Source organism: Cervus elaphus, chromosome 5 (genome assembly GCF_910594005.1).
Source record: "Cervus elaphus chromosome 5, mCerEla1.1, whole genome shotgun sequence".
Taxonomy (NCBI): domain Eukaryota; kingdom Metazoa; phylum Chordata; class Mammalia; order Artiodactyla; family Cervidae; genus Cervus; species Cervus elaphus.
In genome coordinates, this window is record NC_057819.1 from 11,706,281 (window position 1) to 11,729,912 (window position 23,632).

A 23,632-nucleotide genomic window follows, 5' to 3' on the forward strand; every position below is an offset into this window, starting at 1 on the left:
ATTATATCCCTCCCACTACTCCCTACACCCCTTCCTCTCTTTATTTTTCCTTGGTAGTCACTACTACTCTCTATCACATACTAGTATTTATTTATTTTGTTTATTGTTTGTCTCTCTCTAGAAATGTGAGCTTCAGGAGGGCAGGGATTGTCTATTTTGTTCATGGCTAGATCTCCAGGGCCCCCAAAGCATCCTTGGCATATGGTAGTTGCTCAATATTAATAGAAGGATTAACTAATTAAAAAAACAGACCAGCATAGGCTATAGAGAAGGTAAAAAGAGGGACTTCCCTGGTTGGTCCAGTGGTTAAGACATCACCTTCCAATGCAGGGGATGTAGGTTCGATCTCTGGCTGGGGCACTAAGATCCCACAGGCCATGGGACAGCCAAGCCTGCATGGGGCAACTGCTGAGCCCAAGCCCTCTTGCTCTGGAGCCCATGCACTGCAACTAGAGAGAAGCCTGTGAGCTACAAGGAAAGAGCCCTCATGCTACAGCAGAAGGAGCCCTTGCAGATCAATAAGAAAGCAGGAAACAGCCCTAGAGAAGGAGAAGCAAAAGAAATAAACAAGTGATTGGTAAAAGAAGCAATCACGGGTGGCCAGTAAACAGGAAGAAGTTCTCAGGCTAAGAACCAGAGGTTTGAAAACGCAAGCAGCATCTCAATGACAGCATCTTACCGGTCTGATAGGGATGTGCTCGTGGCGGCGGGGTAAGCCCCTCTCCCACTGCTAGGGGGTGGATTTGAAATGCAGGCAGTTAGATATGCCCCCCTCTTGGCCTTTGTTGCCAGCCCCACTGCACAGGGTGCAAAAACTGAGGCCCAGAGAGGGCAATGGGCTCCACTGGGGTCACATAGTGAGAGGAGACAGGGAAGTTGGCCCCAAACTCAGCTGCTGCGGGTCCCCCGACCCCTTGGACCTCCAAACACCTTGGGACCCTGGTCTGAAACTTGGAGTGGGCAGCCAGGGGGCCACCCCAATACCGTGACCGACTGGGATTTTTGAATCAGAGTCCTAATTGTGTGACCTTGAGCAAGTGCCAGGCTTTCAGAGCCTCAGTTTCCTCATCTGAGAAGTGGGGATGTTAGGACCTACCACCGTTTCTGTGCACAGCAAGAGAGGCGATGCAGGTAAAAGCCGTGAGACAGAGCCTGGGACATTGTGAGCGCTCAGTAAATGGAAACAGGCCTGCAGCTGTTCCCCCCTCCCTCTCCCCTCCACCACGTGGGCTGGAAACTCTTAGTCTGACCCACAGCTGTGTTCCAAAGTGCTGGACACTGCCCTCTCAGGAGACAGGGCGGATCTTCCCCACCCCTGTGTCTCCGTCCCCCAGGCATCAGCTGCCAGCTGGCTTCCCACCTCATCACATGGGGGAGTGGAAAAAAACCCCAGCCAGGGGGACACTGTAGTCCCGCTGGCTGTGTGACCTGGAGACAAGTCAGTGCCGCTCTCTGGACCTCCGTCCTGAGCTGGGGACGGGAGGTAAGAAGGATGACAAAGAATGATGTCTGAGTTCACCCCTCCTTTGTGCACTGATCATGTGTGGTGATTTTAAATACATCTGCACACCCATCAGTTCTGATGAGCCAGCATACATGGACTGGGGTGATTTTAGCTCCATTTAACAGATGGGGAAACTGAGGCCAGGGAGGAGAAGCTATGCACCTTTCTCTGCAGGGGAGATGAAGGGTGGAGAAAAGGGAACAGAGAAGAAGAGAGCTGCTGAGAAGGAAAGAAAAAGGCAGGAGAGAAGGAGCAAGAGACAGACAGAGACAGAGAGACACAGTCACAGAGACAGAGACTGAAAGAGAGGCTAAGACTCAGAAAGCTGTAACAGGAGAGTCCCAGACACACTGCTGTGTCTTCAATTGTGTCTGGCCCTGAAACTCACACATTGGAGTCCTATTCTTGTTATTCAGTTGCTAAGTCATGTCTGACTCTTGTGACCCCATGGACTGTAACCCACTAGGTTCCTCTGTCCCTGAGATCTCCCAGGCAAGAATACTGGAGTGGGTTGCCATTTCCTCTTCCAGGGGATCTTCCTGACCCGGGGATCGAACCTGTGTCTCCTGCATTGGCAGGTGGATTCTTTACCACTGAGCCACCAGGGAAGTCCCCGCTGGAGTCCTAACCCCTCTCCAAACTCACAGACACTTGGAGACAGGGTCTTTGCAGAGGTGATCAAGTTATGAACGAGGTCATTGGAGCAGGCTCTAATCAATAAGCCTGGTGTTCTCATAAAGAGGAAATTTGGACACAGGGATACAGAGGATAGATGATGTGAAGACAGGGGGAAGGTACCTGTCTGTAAGCCAAGGCCTCACAGGAAACCCACCCTGCCAACACCTTGATCTCTGGCTTCCAGCCTCTAGAACTGAGACAATGCATTTCTGTTGTTTGGGCCTCCCCAGTCTGTGGCACTTTGCTATGGCAGCCCAGGCACACTGAATGACTTAAATACAGAAGCAGAGAGACTGTGGGAAGGGCCATGAAGGGCTCTGGGTGTTCAGGAGGCCAGGGCAAAGATGGGAGGCCTGGTTCCTCAGAGACACTGTCCCTTTCCCCTCATGGGCTGCACCGAGACCTCAGTTGCCTGGGCAATGGGAAGCTTCACTCTGGAGGAACTAGGGTCTGCCATCCCCATGCTTCCTTCCTCCCATGCCCTCCCTCAGCAGCAGACTCCACGTGTCCTGGGCCCACCCCCCTACTCTGAACCAGGGCTATTTTTAAAAAATGTGTTTGGTCACAACCTGAGACATGCAGGACCCTAGTTCCCCTGCCAGGGATCATACCTGTGTCCCCTGCATTGGAAGGCACAGTCCAAACCAGTGGACCGCTGGGGAAGCCCCTGAGTCAGGGGTATTCTTAGCTGATGTTCCTTGGCTATGCACCTCCTCCGCAGGGTCAGCCCTGACTACTCCCAACCACACCATCCTGTCCCATCACCTGTCTAGTGCTTCCCTGTCTCTCCAGCAACTGTGTTCATGTACTCATTTGCAGGCTGTATGTCCAGCAGTTTGGACCCCATTTATCAGGCTCTGTGAACATGACCCACAGTACATATTTAGAGAATTGATACTGAGCAATAAAAACTGAGCAACCCCCAGCTTGCCCTGAAACAGCCATTTTCAAAAATTTCATCAGTGACTGAGAAATTCATTTCACCTGGCGACCCATGAAACGCATGTAGAAATCATGCAAAAGGTTCCCAGAGCAATTCTTACTGCGTATGACACATGCCAATATTTTCTCTTCTGTTCTCTTCATTTGATTCTATTCAGCTCTATTCCATCCCATTCTCAGAAAATTTTGGTTACAACCTTCTGACTTCATAATCCACTAGTGGGTTTCAATGATACAGCCCTGGAGAGAAGGTTCTCGAATTCTTGCTGCAAAGGCACCTGGGACTTTTCTGCCTCTGTCCCCTCGCACATCTACTCTAATCTTGTTTTCTACTCTTGTCATCCTAGGGCCCTCCAGCCCGGCCAGAGCCAGGTTGTGATCTGCAAGGAGCCACATGAATACCCGTCTGTGATTCCCAGATGGGTGAGTCCCTTCTGCAATGTTTCCCCAAAATGCTCTCCCAAACCTCCACTGGCCTCCTCCCTGTGGGCACTGGGATGCTGGAGAGGAATGATCTGGAGGGGAAGGGGGAGAGGAAGGGAGGGCTAGGCGGGCAGGTGGCAGCTGCTGTAGTCCTTCCGGTGGAAAATCACAGCTCCCCTGCCCCCTATACCAACCCTCCTCCGGAATAACATTAGTAGTCCTGGCTGCCACCGAAGGACCATCTCAATATAAGCTCTATGATCAGGCACACAACTCCCACTTGACAGATGATGAAACTGAGGCTCAGTGAAGGAGAGGGACTTGCCCCAGATCTCACAGCTCAGAAGTGGCTGCCAAGAGGGCATTGGAACCCAAGCAGCCAGATTCTCAAAAGTTCGGAAGCCAGAGAGATTCAGAAAGTGAAAGAAAGTGTTAATCGCTCAATTGTGTCTGACTTTCCGACCCCATTGACTGTATGTAGCCTGCCAGGCTCCTCTGTCCATGGGATTCTCCAGGCAAGAATACTGGAGTGGATAACCATTCCCTTCTCCAGGGGATCTTCCCGACCCAGGGATCAAAACTGGCTCTTCTGCATTTCAGGCAGACTCTTCACCGTCTGAGCCACCAGGAAGCCCAGAAAGATTTTGAAGGGCAGCCTAATTCAGGGCCCCAGGCCTCAGTTTCTGTTGGTGAAAGGGAAGACCTGGATATGGTGATCTCAGAGGTTGCCTCCACATCTGACCTTTGCATGACCACTCTCCTGGGTCATGCCAGAGGGACGCGAGCAGAGTTGACTTTTGGTGCCCATTCCTGGTTTTGGGCACCACAGCCTACACCCCACCTGCCCTTTTCCCTTCTGGTCTATCTCAAGGTCAAGGTCTCTGCCCCTCCCTCATTCCAACTCTTCCAGGGTCGGGTCCTCTGCTGAGATCAAGTGAATCTGGACTCCTGGGTGGGAAGCTGACATGCTCACTAGGTCCATATCCTGGGGCATGGGTGCCTTAACCCAGGCATTTCCAAAGTTGGTATGATCCAGGTTCCCTTCCTCAGTGAAATCCTGCTCTGAAAACCAGTTAGCAAAAGAGATTCCAGAAAGGGCTGATCTCTTAAAATGAAAGCAGAGGCTGGCTTCTTGGCCAGCCCCCCTCCTGCCACTAGGCCGTGTTGTCCCAGGGGTCCCTAAAGCCCGGCTTGAAAACCATAGAATTAGCCCCATGTAATGGTGATATTTCAGGTGTGGCCTTTAGAGCCACAGATATTTGGACAATATTGGCTTGCTTGAGCCTCCACATGAGATGGGTATGGCCTGGGGCAGGGTATGGAAACCTTTACAACTTCAAAGACAACACCGCACAGACTCCAGGAATCCTACAGGTCTGAATTTCAATCCTTGCCCTCCACCCGGGTGGCCCTCAGAAAGTATCATACCTCTCTCAGCCTCTGCCTCTCCATCTGTAATAGGGACATGATAGAATTGGGGGGGGGGGGGCGGGCGGGTAATAAATGAGATGGTACAGAAAAAGAATTTAGTAAATAGCAGACATGGACTATACACCATTGTGGCTTCCCAGGTGGCTCAGTGATAAAGAACCCGCCTGCCAATGCAGGAGATCCAGGTTTGATTCCTGGGACTGGAAGATCCCCTGGAAGAGGAAATGGCAACCCACTCCAGTATTCTTGGCCGGAAAATCCCATGGACCGAGGAGCTTGGCGGGCTGCAGTCCATGGGGTCGCAAAGAGTCGGACATGAGTGAGCGACTGAGCACGCGCGCGCGCACACACACCAGTGTAGCTGGGGCTATGGCTCCATCATTTGTGAACAGCACAATCCGGGATGTGTTACTAACACTCCCCGTGCTGCAAATTGTTTGTTATCTGTAAATTGGGGCTGATGACGCTCCCTCCCTCATAGGGTCCTCAGTCCTGGAGATAAACGAGCGTTAAGGTGCTTAGTTAACTCTTGGCACAAAGTGAATACTTAATAGACGCTAGGTATTACTTATGATTTTTATAATTACTGTAATTCTTTGTTCCTAGCCCTAGTGGGCTGCCACCCCTGCGCCCAGGGCCCGGCTTACCCCGGCGGGATGGAGGCGCGTGCGCTCACGCTGGTGGCGCGCTGGGGCCCGGGCCGGTTGAGGTTGTTCTGCCCCGGGGTGGGCGTGCCGCCGGGGGCGCTCGGGCTCCGTGGGGGCGCACCAGGGGGCTGCGCGGGCTCGGCGGGGCCGGCGGCGGGCGCGGCCCAGAGCGCGGCGCCGGCGAAGGTGGCGCTGGGGCGCACGGCGAGCGTGCCCGCTGGTCCTCCCGGAGGCGGCTGGGGCGGCGGGGGCGCGGGGGGCGCCTTGCGGCGCTGCGAGGCCAGGATGGCGTTGGAAGCGGCGCGCGTGCTGTTGACCAGCAGGCACTGCTGGCACGAGCAGGGCTGGCCCGAACTGGCGCCCACAGGCCACGACTGCGACTTGGGGATGGAGCCGACGGTGAGCGGGTAGGCGAGGTCCAGGCGGCGGCGCAGGCGGCGCCGCCGGCGCGTCTGGCGGTTCATCTGCGACATGCTGTTGAAGTAGATGAGGTAGCAGAAGCCGAGCGACGAGAGGTCGAGCCACGGGTGCTGCTTCTCGTAGGCGTTCTGGATGGTGATGCAGATGTCCATGTCGTAGGCCGTCCACGCGCCGCCGTCGTTCTCCCATTCCCACACGATGCCCTTGCCTGGCGCCGACGACGGGTCGTAGAAGTTGCGCCGCACTGGCCGCATGGTGCCTGTGCTCACAAGGGGGGCGGGAGTCAGGACGCCAGGGCGGTGAACCTCCGCGGCCGGGCCGGGGCGGGGTCGAGGTCGGGGTGGGGGGTGGTCAGGGCAGGCCAGAGGGGCGGGAGACGACCCGGGGGCGAGCTTGAAGGTCAGCGCAATATGGGCTGGGGCCAGCGGAGCGCAGGGTGGGGGCGGAAGGCAAGCAAGTGGGGTATCAAGACAGCACGGGGATGCCAGTCAGGAAGGGGAGGAAGGGAGGCAAGCGGCCCCACCTTTCAAGGGTCGACACAGGCACCGAAGCAGTGGCCATCACAGGCTGAGGGGTGGGAGAGGGGGCGGGGAAGAAGGGCGAAGCCGGTGTGGGATCTGTTTAGACCAGGGGGGAGCTGGGAAACAGAGTCAATGCCTGGGGTGAGCGCAGGGATAACAGAGGCCACCACCGTGCAGATACCAGTGGCCCTTTTTTCCTTCATCCGTCCACTCATTCAGTCATCAGTCCATCCATTCGTTGATTACTTCAAGCACAAATTCATTTATACATTCTTTCATTCCTTTATTCATGTCTTGGTTCACACATTCATGTATTCCTCAGTTCATTCGTTCAATAATTCTTTCATTAGCCCAATCACCCATGCCTGCCGCCGTTCATACCTGCGTTTATTCTCCCCCGTCAACGTTATCCATGATTTCAGTCATTTCTTCACTTACCACCATCTTATGTAAAAATGTGCACCACCTCTACATACCATCTTTCCCCTCTACATACCTTCTTTCCCCTCCCCTTCCCTGCTCGGGTTTTCTCCATCTGGTATACTTTATATTTTACACATCTATCTTGTTTTCTGTTTGTCTCTTCCCGCTAGAATGTCATTGCCACAAGGCAAAGACTTTGTTTTATTCACTGCCGTATCCCCAGTGCCTGCTCACAGTAGGTGCTCACTAGATAGTTGCTGAATATATGAATGAATTCATTTAGTTCAGACATTGATTCATTCGGGATTCAGTTATTTTAATCAGTCATGCCTTTTGCTATCCTTGCATTGATCCATTCCTTCATCCACTTATTTATTCCTTTTTTCCGTACATCAGTTGATTTGTTCGTTCTTTCAACAAACACACTACCTGTCTGCCCTGCAGAGAGCTCCGCGCTGAGAGGTCATTTAAAATGAATATAACCATATAATAACCTCAGCCAGGTGGGTATTCGTGCCCCCATTTAAAAAAAAGAGGCCCTGAAGTTTGGCTCCCAACCTTTGCTCCATGTTTCCCAGTTCTAGATGCTTCTGAGAGCAAGGCTCCGTGGATACTGGGTTAAGCAGCAATGACCATCCAGGCTGCAGGACTTCCCAGTGCCTTTAGCCTGCTCTGTGCCTTGCGGCCAGTGTGGAGAGATTCTTTTGCATGGTTCACGTGACCCACTGGCAGGAAGGCTGCACCCTTGACTGCTCCTCAATTGTGGGCAAATCCCTTCAGTCTCACTAAGTCTCGGGGGCCTCATCTTGAAAATGAAGGTGATATTAATCCATAAGCCACCCCTCCCCTCTCAAACCAGCCTGCTGGGAGGATTCAGTGAGAATAGCCACAGAACACAAGGTCTGAGTGGGGCCCCAGGGCTGGGAGGCAGGCAGACCTCATTTCAAATCCCAAATGCCTAACCTCCCAGCTCTGTGTCTGTGGTCAGGTGATGCAATCACTCTGAACCTCAGTTTTCTCATCTCTAAGATGGGCGCAAGCAGATGGTCTTAAAAGAATCCATCAAGACAAATACTGTCTGTACTCTGATGATTCCAATATCCTCTCTCCTGAAAGCCAGACTTGTGTCTCCAGCAGCTCCCTCAGCAGCTTCCCGTACAGGTTCAACAGGTTTCTCAAACTCAGCTCGGCCATAGCACAGCTGTGATCTTCCTATCCCTAACCCCAAACCCGTTCCTCCTGAAATCTTCCTTGTTGCAGTTAAGCAACTTCATCTTTCAAGCTGCTCAAGCCCCAAACCCCCAATCCTTGGACCCACACCTGACTTCTCATGTCACACCCTAAATCCAACCCAACTGGATTAGTAAAATCCTGTCATCTCTGTCTTCAAATACATCCCACACCTGACCACTTCCCCCTCTCCCCAGCACAACAAATCTATCTGGTCTAAGTCACTATGTCCCTTCTGTCTGGACCATGGCAGTAGGCTCATGACTGTTCTCCACTTCTGTCCTTGCCTTCTGTAGGGTCTGTTCCCTACACCACAGCCAGAGGTATCTCATTCAAGTCAGATCACATCTTCTTTGGCTCAAAACTTTCCCACGGTTCCCTGCTTACTTGGAGTCAAAGTCAAAGTCCTGGCCATGATCTACAAAGCACGGCATGGTCTATAAAGCTCCTGCAAGGCCCCGTGGGTCTACAGAGTGCCCCCTCACTCACTCCCCGGTGTGCTGCTCCTCAATGACCCAAATCAAGGTCCAGCCTCAGGGCCTTTGCATATACTGTCCCCTCCACCTGGAATATGACCTTGCGACTTCCACACATTCTTACAGTTTCCTCCCGCCTTTCTTTTAGGTCTCTGTTGGAACATCCCCTCTTTGGAAAGACCACCCTTCCATTGCCCTCCCACTGCCATCCTTTTCCCTTTCTCAGTGTCTCTTCCTGGCACTCAGGGCTGCCTCGTGATACATTGATCTACAGACGTGCTTTACTCTCTGTCTCACCCCCGAGGTGAGGGATCCTGCCTGCTTTACTCCCTGCCTCACGCAGTGCCTGGCACGCAGTGGGTCCTCTCTATCTTGAGGGTGTTTCTACTGTTAACTGGCACAACCCCAGGGCGCCTGGCCCTGGAATCTGCAGCCAGATGGATGAGGGCCCATCATGGCCCATCCCGAGGACCCCTTCCTCCCCGTGCCTTGCTCCGGTTTCTCTCTTCTGGCTCAGACTATGCCCGACCTTCAGTGGGTCCCTACCCAGGGCTGAAAAGGCTTCTCTGCTCTCTCCTTTGCTTGCATCCCAAGGGCTATGGATGACCCATGGCCCTTGCCAAGCGCCCAGAGAGCTGGGGAAGTCGAGGCAAATTGAGGGGGGCATGGTGGGCATGGGATCCCCAGGCTCCTATAACATCTAGTCAATTACATGACAATTCCCCCCCTGGGCCTCCTCTTTCTCCTGTCTGCTTTATCATTTTAATTGAGTGTTCGAAAATTGATTTTTTTCCTTGACAATGGGCAGGCCTGTGAGGGGATTAGTTAGAGGGAAAATCCGGGATCCTGCTCTGGCTCTGCTCCTGAGGCCTGGTCTTCCTCTCTCAGAGCCTCAGTTTCCCCATCTGCAAAATGAGAGTTCATGACAGATGACCCTCATGTCTGATGGGGCTCCCAGTAAGGGTTAAGGCGCTGTGTTACTCGGAAGGTGTAACCCCTGGATGGGAAGGGAAGGGAAGGGGTGGGAACTTGCCATATTTAAGCACCTCTGTGTGCCAGGTCTTGAGCTGGGTAGGGCGGGATCAGGGGCAGAAGATGTGGAGTGAAGTGGTTGAGAGAAACGACTCAGACGTCTCACAAGCCATGTGCAAATTCTGGCTCCACATTTAGCCTCAGTGTCCTCATCTGTCAAATGGGGGTATTAATACCTACCCCCCCCCCCCCCAAGGAATTACTGTGGGACAAAATAAGATAATGCATACTATAGGTGCTTGGCAGAGAGCTTGGCTACAGTAAGTCCTTGATGAATGTTAGCTAAGATGCCATTATTATTATTTACATTACCACATTCACCCTTTCCCACCCCTCAGTCACTTGGTAAACTCCTATTCACCCAACAAAACCCTCCACATGCCCACCTCCTCCAGGAAGTGCTTTTCCATTCTGCTGTTACAGCTAGCACATGCTGCTTTTTATTGTGTGTCTGTCCTTGCACTGTCAATAAGCTATTTGTTTTTGTTCTTGTTCTTAATCTCTCTCACTGGTTGATGACTTTCAGGAGGGCAAGGATTTGGTCACATCTATGTTTTTGTTCCCAGCACTAGGCACAAGGCATGTCCAAGGACACGTCTGCAACTGAAACAAGCAACCTACTTGGCACAGGTCAGGGCTCAGAGGGAGTGGGAAAGGGGAGGGGCTGGTCTTGATGGAGAGGGAGTGCAGATGTGGAGGGCAGGAGCCAAAGTGCACATGGGGTCCCGGGAAAGGCGGGGACAGGGTTCCAAAGGTCGGCGTTGGCCAGCTCTGCAACAAAGGACTCCGGGAGCTTCTCCCAGCCAGGTCAGGACCAGCCAGCCCAGGCATCCCTCTCTCCAGGGCTCTATTTACCAGGTATCGATTTTCCTGCCTGTTTACTGGTAGTTATTAAAGGCTGCGTCCCTGGAGTCCTTTTCAAACGAGATCGGAACCTGGCGAGCTGGAGTAATTAGGGCAGCTGCCGTTCACCCCGCCTGGCCCCGCACCCCGCAGCGCCCAGTGCTGCCTGCCCATCCATCTATCTCCTCAGCTCCCACTGGCCTTGGACCAGGCCGAGGGGCAGCGGGGTGCCAGCTGGTTCCCTGGGGACCTGCCTGGGCCACGATCTTGAGATGTGCAAGGGAGCAACTGCGGAAACACCCTTTCTCCTCCCCAGTGGCCTTGGCCTAGATTTTTGGCCAGAACAATGGGTCTAAGATGAGAGGCTGGAGGTTCTTCAGCCTGGGAGACGGGAAGGGCCTCAGACTAGTGGGCTGGATGCACGGCTGATCTATCTAACACCCACCAGCTCTGCTGGGTCCACTCCCCCTTCTCTAGCCTCCCGGGCACCCAGCTGTGCTGGTCACCAGGGTCTGTGTCCCCACAGTGGTGAGGAACCTGTGTCAAGCACGTACTATTTCTGGGCCGGTTTCTGTGTCTGCTTTTGTTCCCCGTCCCCCCACACCCCCTCCTTCGTTTCTCAGGAATGTTTGGTTGAAAAATTCCAATCTTGTTCCAGCTGAACTGAGAGGAAAGGGGCTTTGGCCAAATGTCAGCTGGAGGATTGCAGGAGCTGGGCCCCCAGAGACGGGGTGTGGGGGCGGCTGCGGTCACTGCAGCCAGTGACCAGTTCGTGCCTGGGACAGAGACAACCAAAGAGAGATGGAAACACGGGAGGAAGCAAGAGAGGGAAGGAGAGAGAAGCTGGGAGAAACATACGTGCACTGAGGGCCGAGATCAAAATGGGACGTGCAAAGGTAGACACAGCAGAGTCGGGGGCAAAGAGACATAAAGAAACAGAATCCTGAAGCCCAGAGGCAGAGGCAGTCATGGACAGTCGGGGAGAACCAGAAAGCCAGGCCAAGAGACAGGGAGGAGCAGAGAGGGGAGGCAGTGGGGGTAGCCAGCAGCTACGGCCATAACAATAAAGCTAATGTTGACTGAGTCCCCACTGTGTGCCAGAGGATGAGTTCAACACCTTCTTTGCACTAACTCATTTTATCCCCATATGGTTCCTTCCAGGGAAGAACTAGAATTGTTCCTGTTTTACAGAACACAACTGAGATCCCAGAGAAGTGAAATCTTGGGAGACTTGGGGAATGACACCTTATTCATGGAGTAAAGAAAAAGCCAGGTTAGACTGGTTCTAAGGCTGGCTTAACTCAGCCAACTGAGAGTCCAGTTTAGGACAGCTCCAGCGATGGGAACTCACTACCTGTTTGTGCTCCGTTGTTTCGCCATTGTGAGAGGCTTCTGCCTGGAGAACGTGGTCCTGATCTGACCCCCCTGCCTGAAGGTGGGGTGTGTGGGTGTCTCAGCCCCCAGATTTTGGCTTTAAGAAAAAGCTGACTCTGTAGAGAGTGGGGTGGGGCGGGGGGGAGGTTCTAAGCCCTCCTGTCTGTCCCTCTAGCCTCCAAAGGGTTCTACTCTGGGCTGGGCCAGTCCCAAGGCCCAGCAATGAGCCCCTCCCTCTGGGGGTGGCTTCCCGGAGGGAAGTGACCTCAGTTTAGGGGCACCCAGACCCTGACGGGAAGAGGGGGCCTGTGGGAGGCAGTCATGGGACATCCTGTCAGGTGGCGGGGAGGGGGGGGAATCCCACTGCCGACTGAGGTCTATGACAGAGCGGGGGGTGGGGGGCAGCGGGTTAAGCATGAGTTCAACACCCAGTGGATGCTGGGCCTGATGAGATAGTTCACTGAATCCTCCACCAACCCAGAAGTCACCATAGTAACATTCACACTCGGAGAATACACTTTTGTGGCCAGGCTCATAACTCATTTAATCCTCACAATGGCCCTATGAGGTCGGGATATTACCATCCCAGTTAATTTTATTTATTTACAAAAAAGTTTGTTTTGGCCGAGCCCCACGGCTTGCAGGATCTTAGCTCCCTGACCAGGGATTGAACCCGGGCTAATGAAAGTCGCAAGTCCTAACCACTGGACCACCAGGAAATTCACCATCCCGTTTTAGAGGTGAGGAAAAGGAGGCACAGAGAGGCTTAGGAACCCCTGAGGTCATCTGCAAGGAAGTGATCCAGTAGGAACCCACCCCGGGTTGCTCGACGCCAGCTGTCCCCTTCACTGCCCTACTCTTACCAGCCTGTGTTCCAGGGGAGGGGACTGAGGCATGGAGGTTTACACAGCAAGTAAGGGACACAGCTGACGTTCAGACCCAAGCTGTTATACGGCCTTCTGGAATAGCAGCTGCCTCCCTGATGCCTCGACTGATTATCTGAGTGGCTGGCCAACTCCCTGACATCGACAGCGAGAGCCATCCTGGTTTATTGAACGCCAGCTATTGTGCTAAGAGCTGATGTGTACCGATCAGCCCTTGAAAGAGCCTGAGAGGTTTTGTGCACCGTAGTTAGCCCCATTTGGCAGATGGGGAAACTGAGGCTCCTTGGGAAGATTTGGAGGTCCACCCGGGGATGGTGGCTAAGCTGGGATTTGAACTGCAGTCTGTGGACCCGGGGCGACTCCCCCTCCCTCCCTGTGATCAATATTCCCGCCGTGTTCTGTTTCCCTCCAAACTCTCCCAGGGGACTCGTCAACTGAGCCGCGGCCCATTAGCGGTTTCTGCACGTTTGAAGCTGGCCCAGTCTCCCTAAGCTCTGTGGCAGGGGAAGGGAGGGGGTCTCCAGCCCTGCCTGGAGGAGGCTGAAGAGCTGTGGCGCATTTGGAGAGGCTACCACCCTTAAATTGGTTTCAAAAAGCCCTCCCTCCGGAGGCTGCCGGCAGCTGCAAGCTGGCTGTGCCCACTTTATGAGCTGTGTGTGTGGCTTCCCGGTCACATGGCTTCTAAGACACTCAGGTTCAGGACCCCCCGGCACAGCAGCAGCAGCTGAGAAAGGGAAATGATGGGGTAGGAAAGAGAAGAAGCAGAGAGTCATCTGTCTCCTGGAGCGCTCAGTGCTGTGGGGCCACTGCCCTGTCCCTTCCACGCCTCTACTTTCTCATCTGTGAAATTGACATCTTCCTCTTCATCCTGACTATAAACACTCACAGAAGACCTACTACGTGCCAGGTACTGTGCTAAGTGTTTTACATGTTAATGCTTAATCCACATAACACTCTACAGAACAGGTACCACTATTATCATTGCCTTGCACAAATGCCAGAGAGGTGAAGTGATTTACCCCAAATCACACATGTAAGCTATTAAGCTGGGATTCAACCCGGCCAGATTTGAACTTCTCCTCACTTCCATCACCACCACCCTGGTCCAAGCCACCATGACTGCTTACCTAGCTGACTGCAGCAGCCTCTGTCCTGTGTCCCAATCTGCACCCTTCACACCCTGTAAGGCATTCTCTTGCCCAAGGCGGCCAGAGGATCTTTCACAAACTCAAGTCTGACCACATTACTCCTGATCTACACCCATCAGTAGCTCTCTAGTGCCCTTCAGAATGAATCAGTCTAAGTGCGTTAGCTCATCTTCGAAGCCCAGCTGTCTACACAGCCCCACACCCTAACAGCACCAAACTCCTAGTTATTCCCTGAACACAACATACACAGCTCTGCCTCCGTGTATTTGCCCGTGCTGTTACCTCTGTCTGGAATGTCCTTCCACCCACACCACTCCATGTCCCTCTCTGGGTTCCTGCATACTTGTCAGGGTTCAGCTCAACCAGCGTCCTCTTAAAATCTCTGCCATCCTCAGGGAGAATCACTACCTCCTTGGGACTCACAGCATCTTGCACCTGCAGAACCGCCGTTAAAGTACAGAGCACAAGCTCTAAATGTTGAGGTGTCTGTTCTCTCCAGCCCAGAAGCCTCTCAAAGGCTGGGGGACTTTCAGCCACCCTAACATCCTTCCATAGCCAGGAGCACAGGGAGGTGGGCACTGGGAAAATGCTAGCTAAATGAATGAATGAATGAATGAGTGAACGAATGAGCAAATACACACAAGTGAAGCCACCTGAGTACTACAGATGACTAGGCTGGAGATTGCAAAGTGGAGGGTGATGTGACTTTGTTTGCTCACCACACTATTTACATCTTCTAAGTATAATGACCAGGCATTTAAAAATTGGGGTGGGGACTTCCCTGGAGGTCCAGTGGCCAAGACTCCGCTCTCCCAATCCAGGGGCCCGGGTTTGATCCCTGATCGGGGAACTGGATCCTACCTGCCGTGGCTGGGAGTTCAAATGCCGCAGCTAAAAGATCCCATGTGCCACAACCAAGACCCAGCACAGCCAAATAAATAAACATTAAAAAAAAAAAAAATGAGGTGGATTCACTCAAGTCTGGATTTCAAAAAAATCCCCAAATATCCAAAGAGGCAGTGACAAAGATTGGCTTTCTTGGCAACGGTTAGCAGAAGCTGAGTCACAGTCACCCTGTTCATGTTTTCAAGTACTTATTGAGCACCTACTGTGTACCAGGCAGTAGAGAACAACAGTTAAACACCGTTGCCTTCCCAGCCACTGCACACACTTCTGTTGGCTGCCCCAGCCCTGGAAGCATCCAAATTCTCAGCCTCTTTTCTAGATGGGGAAATTGGGCCCCAGAAAGAGAAAGGGACTTGGTCCAAATCACCTACAGCATAGAGGTAGATCTTGACCCCTGGCTCCTTGACTCATATTTTCATGGCCCCAGGTGACTAACACCTTGGCATAAATGAACCTTTGTTCCCCTTCTAGAAGAGAGGAACCTGGGGAGGGCTCCATATCGGTGCCATTTCAGGTGAACCCCATGCGTCCCCTGGTGTGCTCCACTTGCAGTCGGCGGGAGAGGTGACAAAGGCTCTGTCACGGTGGAGCTCAGCTTGTCATCAGCAGAAGAGGTGGCTACGCTGAAGCTGCTGGCAGGACTGTCCTGGCCGCCAGTGCCGCCTCCTTTGATTGCCTCCTCCTTTGTTCTGCATTTCAGGGCATTCAGCTCTAGGGCCCGGTGCCAGACTCCCTCCCATAGCCCATCACCCGCCTGCCACTACCGTCCGGGCAGGTGGAAGCGGCAGCCTGGAGCAACTCCAGAGGGATAACGGGAGGAGCCCAGAGAGAGGCACTTGGCTAGAGTGGCACAGCCAGGATGCAGCTACACGGGACCCAGGGGAGACTCAGCCTCCAGCCTGGCTGCTCCTGGGGCCCCCAAATCAAGGACACCCCCACATCCCGACCTCCTCAGTGTCTAGCCTCCTGTACTAGGCCCATCACTCCTACCAAAATAGAAGGGCTCTGAGGGCAGCCATTTGTATGTGTCCTGCTCACTGCTGCCTCCTTAGTGCCTAGGACAGTGTCTGGCCCATAGTAGGTGCTCATTAAGTTTCTGCTGAATGAACAAACTAATACTGATCAAACTCTTATGAGATGGGGACTGTTGTTGGGCCCATATTACAGAGGAGGAAACCAAGACTCATGCAGATAGTGTGGTTTACTCAAAGTCACAAGTCAGCACCCCTTCCCATCCTTACCCCATCCCCACAATTACCAGAGAGCTGCGAAGAAGGAAATTTAGAGCCTGGACCTCACCAACAAGGCTCCCCGAGGTAGCCACTTCAAGATTGGGGGCCCCATGCTCTCAGCTGGTATCAGTCAAGGGTAGCTGGGGATTGGTAGGGTACCTGCATTGACTGGGAGCCTGAGTGGGTTCATTGGTCGGGGGGTGATGGCTGTCTTGGGACCTGGAGGTTGTCCTGGAGTGGCTACCACTGGGTGTGATGTAGGAGTAAGAGGGAGGCCCAGGGAGACACAGATATGGGGGGGGGCGGCGGGGAGCCTGGGAAGGCCCCAGGCACCCTCCATACCCTGGGGAAGGACCTAAGGATCCCATTGCTCACAGCCTGAATGGGCTGCTCCTGTGTGACCGGTCATCACCTCCCCATCCTAGCCCCTCCTCATTATCCTCCCATCATGTCTTCCATCACCCCCTCTTTAGAACCCTTATGCCTCCCCCTTCACTCCTTATCACCTTCTTCACCACCCTTCATCACAGTCCGCCCAGCACTCCTATTGCTCTCCCTCCATGACTGCTGCTATGACCCTCCCCATCACAGTCCCCTTTATCACACCCCCCCACCCTACCCTTAATAGCTCCAATCATAGCCCCATCACCTCCCTGTCCCCTCCCCGCCCCCATGGCTCTCATCACCTTCCCTATCACCTCTCCTATTCCAGCCCCCACACTTCCCCATCACAGCTTCCACCACCTCCCTCATCTCTAGGTCAGACTCTACAGCTCCCTTGGACTGATGAGGATGCGGGGTGGGGGGAGGTTGGGAGAGAGCAGGAAAGGACGGAGAGGGGAGCAGCAGGGGCAGGGTACATGACAGTGGAGAGAAGATGCTACGAGGAGGACGTGACCCAGCATCTCTCACCCCCACTTCCCACAGGAGTGGTCCAGCCATGGGTGGCGCTGTCCAAGGTGCTGGGGCAATCAGGCCTGGCACAGGGTGGGCGCTGCAGGCCACCGGATCTGAATCTCTGATCCACGTCTTCCTAGCTTGGGCAGGTGGCTCTCCACCCTCTGAACCTCACCTTGGCTATGTATAAAGAGGGCTAATGCCTGCTGGCTGGGAGGAAGGAGCCCAGCCGGACTGTTGGGAAGGGCCTGCATCAGCCCCTGCCCAGCGGGCTTCACCTCTGGCCTCTGAGGGCCTGTGATTAATGAGGCTGGTCTTGCAATGTGGCTCTGGGTCCCCTGGGGCCTGGCCACTAAAGGATGACAGCTGGAGGCCCAGTCATGCCCGGTGGGACTCAAGAGGCCTCCCTTACCCTCCCTACCTCTCCTGGCTTCTGTCATTGCCTCCGTCTTCCACTCAGGCCTGGGCTGCCTCCAGCCAAAAGTGTTCCTCAAACCATACAGACTCTTGGAGAACTCCTCCTCCAGGAAGTCCTCCCTCTCAGAGGCCCCTGGCACACACTGTCCATATCATCTGGCCGGGCAACCTGTACCTCTCCTATGAGGTATTTAAATCTTTTTCCTACTTGAACATGAGTACTATGTGCAAAGTAGTGTTCTCTATGCTTTTACCTACATTATCTCATTCAATCCTCATGATAATAATCCTCTCAGGTAGGGACTATTCTTATTCCCATTTTGCAGAATAGGTATCTGAGGCTCAGAGAAGTTAAGGGGCTAGCCCATGGTCATACAACCAGCAAAGGGCCAAGCTGGAATCCAGATCTATATCTGAATCTGAGAGTTTGGCTGCCATTCCCATGATATGTACCTGCCTTTGCCTTGACTAGACTCTGAAACCCATTTGGCAGGGGTCTTGTCCATCTTTCTGAGTTCCAAGGAACCAGCCCAGAGCCTGGTACTGAGTAGGCACCAGTGATTATCAAATAAAAGTGATGATGAATGTATGGTACCAGAGGAGACTCCAGGAGCCAGACAAGCAGCCGGAGGCAAAAGGATGGATCCGTCAGGGTGGAGATGCAGGCAGTGCAACAGGTGGTGGTGGGAGACACCCTTGGATGAATCAGCTGGAGCTGCAGCCACCAGCGGACAGACCCCCTCCCAGTCCAAACACATATCATCCTTCCTGCCCCTGGTGTCAGGCCCAGCCCCCTGGGGGCCCTTCAGGTTGCCTGGGAGAAGGTCCCAAGAGGTTCTGTAACCAGGGAGCTCGGCCCCGGAGGCCTCTGGGGTTGCACAAGGCTGTTTCTACTTTGGTACAGAATAAGGCAACAAGCCCCAGCAGAGCGCTCAGGGAGGCGGGGAGGTGACTCTCTCGGCAGGCTTGTTGGATGTAACCTTAGTCTCCATCCTTGAAGCCTGTGTGAGCGACCTGGTTCCAGAGGAGTGATCAACTGTGTTACCTTGGGCAAGTTACACACCCTCTCTGGGCCTCTCTTGCTTCATCGATAAGACAATTTGCCTAGGGGTCTAAATTCTGGCGGTGCTTTCCCTGGTGACGGCTGCTCCTTTCTCTGGGCAGCCCCACCTGGTCTCCGACAGCCTCAGTGTTCAGACGGGATGTTCCATCAGGGCTCCCGGGCTGAGTGGAGCACCAGCTACCCAGAGAAGGGATTGAGGTTGGCTTGGGAGATGCTGAAACCAGGCGCCACCTGTCACTCCAGCCTGACAGCTTGGGAGTGCCAGGCACAGCCGTGCTCTGAGCTGTGGGGACAGCAGTTGTGGATGGTCCCCAGGCTGGCCTCCCCCAGCCTCAGCTGTCCCATCTACAGAATGGGCAGAAGGTGGCCAGGAGTGCCCCCAGCAGCAGAGGGAGAAGAGAATGGGTGTCACCTGTCAGTTCATCACTCCCCCAGCCCCTACTCCCAGCCACGTGAGCTCAGAGAGAAATCTGGAAATGGCCTGGGGAGTGGTTAGCTCAGATCTCTGTCCCATGAGAGGACCAAGAGAAGGATCCAGGGTCTGGGTGAAGCCCTCAGTGGTGGCTGCCTGCCTCCACAGCAGCAGGGAAGTGGCTCTCAGCAGGTGACCTCTCATGGGGGACAGGCGGGGTTCCCACATCTTTCTCCCACTGCTGGTGGGAGCCAACACCTTCCTCCGAGAACCCCTCTGGCTCCTGGACCCAGCTCCGCCACCAGCTGCTCTGCCCACCTGGGCCAACCCCTCCGCCTTGGTTTTCCCATTTGTGAAATTCTGGTTTGGTTGGCTCAAGACAAAGGAAGACTGGGAAAGCTATGGGGGACCAGTGCCACGCTGGCCCATTATCACCCACAGCGCAGCAGACGTGCCTGTGGAAGGAACGCCAGGGTCCAGGCATCCCTGCCACGTGGGTTCCAGATCTGCGGGGCTTCAAAGGGAAACTCACCCCCCGTGGCGAGTGATGAAAACAGCCCAGCAGGGGAGAGGTGACGGGGCACCGGCTGAACAAACAGCAGCCCGCATGGGACCAGGGCTGGCCCTTCCCCTGTGGTCCAAGCCTGACACCTGGGCTTTCTTTCCACTGGCAGCACGACAGGCTTAGAGACAGGGCACTTGGGTGTCAATGATGTACAGGCGGGGCAGCGCTGTGTGTGTGCACACACACGTACACCTCGGCACACGCCAGGAAGCGAGTATTTCATACAGGCCACACTGAGCATGCCATGGCATCTGCAATGTCCTACTCCATGGGCAGGCTAAGAATATATTAGGAGTAGGTGAACTGCGGCCCACTGGTCCAGTCCACCGGCTGCCTGCTTTCTCACAGCTTGTGAGCTGAGCGGTTCTTAAATTTTCAAATGGTTGGTGGATGGGGGCCAGAGGGGGGAGAGAAAGGAGAAGAATATGTCATGACCCGTGAAAATGATATGAAATTCAAATTTCAGTGGCTGCAACTAGTTTTACTAAGGCACAGACCCATTCATTCATTTGCATACTGTCTGGCTGCTTTCAAACTAGAGCGGCAGAGTCAGGCTACAGCGGCAGTTACGATCCACAGAGGCTAACCTATTTCTATCTGGCCTTATCAGAGAGTCTGTGGTGCCAATGTCAGGGTCACTGGGGCATGTTGCTACCTCCCACAAAAACTTAGAGTTCTGCTGCAATGAATTTGTCAAGAATCTTACAATTAGAAAATCTAGGGGACTTCCCTGGTGGTTTAGCGGCTAAGTCTCTGCGTTCCCAATGCAGAGGGCCTGGGCTCGATTCCTGATCAGGGAACTAGATCCCACATGCCATAAAGAAAAGACCCCGCATGACTCAACAATGAAGATCAAAGATGCCATGTGCTGCAATGAAGACCCAGAGCAGCCAAGTAAATAAATAAAAATAGAAATTAAAAAGAGAAAAATCTAAAGAGAGGCTGTATTCATTTCAATACATACATGCGAGCTTTGGGTTTATAACACAACTTTATATTGTTTTCTGTGTGTGTGTGCCACAATCTTCAAGATTTAGGATCTCCTCCTCATCTCTCAGGTATCTGTAGTGTTCAATACATGCTGGATACATGGTGGGTAATCAGTTAGTTAAGGTCTGTGGGATAAAATAAGGTGTGTGATTCTCTCCACCAACTCAACAACCATGCTGGCAAAACGATACTCTTGGGCATCTCATGGATGTGGAAACTGAGGTCTGGGGAGGTGACAATGGCTGCTCCAGGCTCTTCCCTGAATCATGAAGGGTGAGGACCAGATGTCCTCCCTTGATTTTGTATTGATCCTGGGAGAAGTGGGCAAGCACATTATAACACTCCTGGTGGGAGACATCTTGCCCCTCCCTCTAGCAGTTATCCAGGCATCCTAGGTCTCCTGCTGGCCCCAGAGGTTTCCAGGCTTTCCTCCCTCGCTGGGGGGTCTTGGCAGGCTCCCAGGAGCCTGTGGAGGGCTGAGTGGGTTTTTTCTTTTTCTCTTTTCTGGCAAATAGGGGGCAGGTGTGGAGTGAGCAGCTCCTGGAGGGGGCAGTGGGAACATGACTGACACTGAACTTCTGGGGGATCCAGCAAGGCTGACCCATAAAAGGAATGCCATTAAGAATAAGGGGCCCCTGAAAGGGGGAATGGAGGGAGTTTGGGGCGTTGGGAGCCCAAGTGAGGGGGTGGGAAGGGAAAAGGAGCCCAGAACAGAGGTGTGGGGATCATAGACAAGCTGGCCAACTTGGCGGCCTCAAATGGGGCAATTCCTGCTTCTGAGGACTACCTGTCAGGCCCTGGAAAAGTCTCCCCATGCCCAGCACTAGCTCTGAACCTGTAGAATGCTTTGTCAGATCCCTGCCCTCCACCAGAGATGGTTCCAGAATAAGCCAGAGTGAATGGGGCAGGGGATGCCCAGCAGTTCTTCATCAGGGACTCTGCCTCTCTGGAAGGATTGGCACAAGAGCTCGACGGTGACTTCTACCCTCAGGATAAAATCCAGAGCCCCTTTCATGGCTTTCCAGGGCTATATGTCCAGCCCCTGCTCGACCTTCATCTTTTTTTTTTTTTTTTTAAAGGTTTTTATTTTGTATTGGGATATAGCCAATTAACAACTCTGTGATGGTTTCAGCAAAGGGACTTAGCCATACATACACATGTATTCATTCTCCCCCAGTCCAACCTTATCTCATACCACCTCCCTTCATCCACCGCACTCCAAATGCAATGGGTCTGAACGTACTCTGCTCCTTCCTGCCACAGGGCCTTTGCACTAGCTGTTCCCTCTGTTGGGAAGCTGTTTCCCTCAAACATTCTTTAGATTTCTAGTCAAACCTGACTTCCTCAGATGAGCCTTCTGTGACCACTACTCGACCAAGTTTATTCCATGTTCTGAGACCTGCAACTGATTATCTGTGTGGTTAATGTGTTCCTGTGCTTGCCAACTAGACAGGGGTCTCCTGCATAGGCCCTCCACAAATAGACCTCTACTCTGGACCCCGGCTGTATTTCTTTCTGGTTGTGCCACACAGCTTGCAAGAATTGAATCCAGAACATGGCAGTGAAAGCTCTGAGTCTTAACCATTGGATTTCCCTGACCCTGGCGGTCTTGCCCCTTACAGTATTCTAGCGCTCAGCATGGGGGTCTGACACACAGGAGGTAGGTAAGTTGATGATGGCATGAATGAACAAATTGTACCACCAGTGACCGCTGCCAATTCCCAGAGTTTGGGGACACAGATGTATGGAAAAGTCACAACAAACCATTTGTCAAGAATTCACCTGCTTCCACATGTGGGGACCACCCAGTAGGCACCAAGCGATGTTCTAGAGTGGAGCTAGCCACTTCAACTCTCTTCGATGGTGGCAGTGTTCTGGACCTATGCTGTCTAGTATAGTCGCCACGAGACACCTGTGGCCACTGAGCATGTGGATGTGGCTAGTGGGAGCAAAGAACTAAATTTTAAATTTGATTTGATTTTAATTAACATAAATTTCAATAGCCACAAGGGCTTAGTGGCTACCATATTGGACAGTATAAGCTCTAGAGAGATGGAATGTGTTCTATTATCCCTAAGGCTGTTACATGCAGTTCTATCATCTAGGAAGTCATTGTAGCTCCCTCAAACCTCCATCACTGGATTCCTGAGGGTGATCATGTCAAGGATTCTTGGCAGCTTCTAAGAGGCAGGACCTTGCCATCCATCACTGCCCACCAAGCTTTTCATACAGACCACCAGGCAACAATGACTCAGGCAGGTCTCCACAGTGATGGCAAACAAATGCTGTTTTTAATCACATCCTCATTTTTATCACCATCATCACCTATCACACAACACCAAGACTGCCATCAGCCTCATTCTCTCGACCATGACCACCCCATCACACCACTCCAAGACCACCACCAACACAACCATCACCACCACCACCAGTTTCACAATCACTACAACCAGTGACATCACCACCAACACTATTTCCTCCATCATTACCACCCTTCCACCATTAACACCACCAACCCCCCTCAACTGCCACCACCAACCCCCCTCAACTGCCCCCATCGTTGCAACCACCACTACATCTTCCCAACAACACCAGCTCTCAGAGCCAATATGAGATTCTGGTTAAGAGTTTCAGCTCTGGAAACCCATTGTCTGGGCTTAGATCTCAGCTCTGAGTTTAAATCGCTCAGCTTCTGTGAGACTCAGTTTCTTCATCTGTAAAATGGGACAGCTACTACTACCAGGACTACCACGAACATGGTAAGACTGACCGTAGTGGTTGAAAAACTATCAGTTGAGGAAGTGCACGAAAAGCCCTTTCACTCTGATGATTGAACGCTAATGATCTTCTAGGCTCTGTGCTCAGTGAGCACAGTTTTATTTAACCCTCACACAGCTGTGAGAGACACTGGCCCATCCATTTTGCAGAGGGGGAACCTGAGGCTCACAGAAGCGATGTAACTCATCCGCAGCCCTACATAAGAGGCTGGATGGGAAGCCAGGTCTTCAACTGGACTAGGCTAGACTGACCCGTTTAGGGGGAGGGGGTTGGAGCAGCAGGTGGGCCTTCTGCAGTTCTGGGTTCCCTCTTCAGGGAGGCTGGGGGCATTTCAGCATCCTGCCACGATGGTGATGGTGGCAGTGGTGGGGAGGGGAGGGCCGCGAGTCCACTCAC

General features: G+C 53.2%; 1 protein-coding gene across 1 annotated transcript in view; it reads right to left on the reverse strand.

Annotated features, from left to right (window-relative positions):
- DTX1 (deltex E3 ubiquitin ligase 1) overlaps positions 1–23,632 on the reverse strand; it is a 38,953-nt gene that overhangs the window by 13,626 nt on the left and 1,695 nt on the right. The window contains exon 3 of the mRNA XM_043901713.1: positions 5,626–6,304. Coding sequence (XP_043757648.1) covers positions 5,626–6,304 — 679 coding nt within the window. The remainder of the gene's footprint in view (positions 1–5,625; positions 6,305–23,632) is intronic.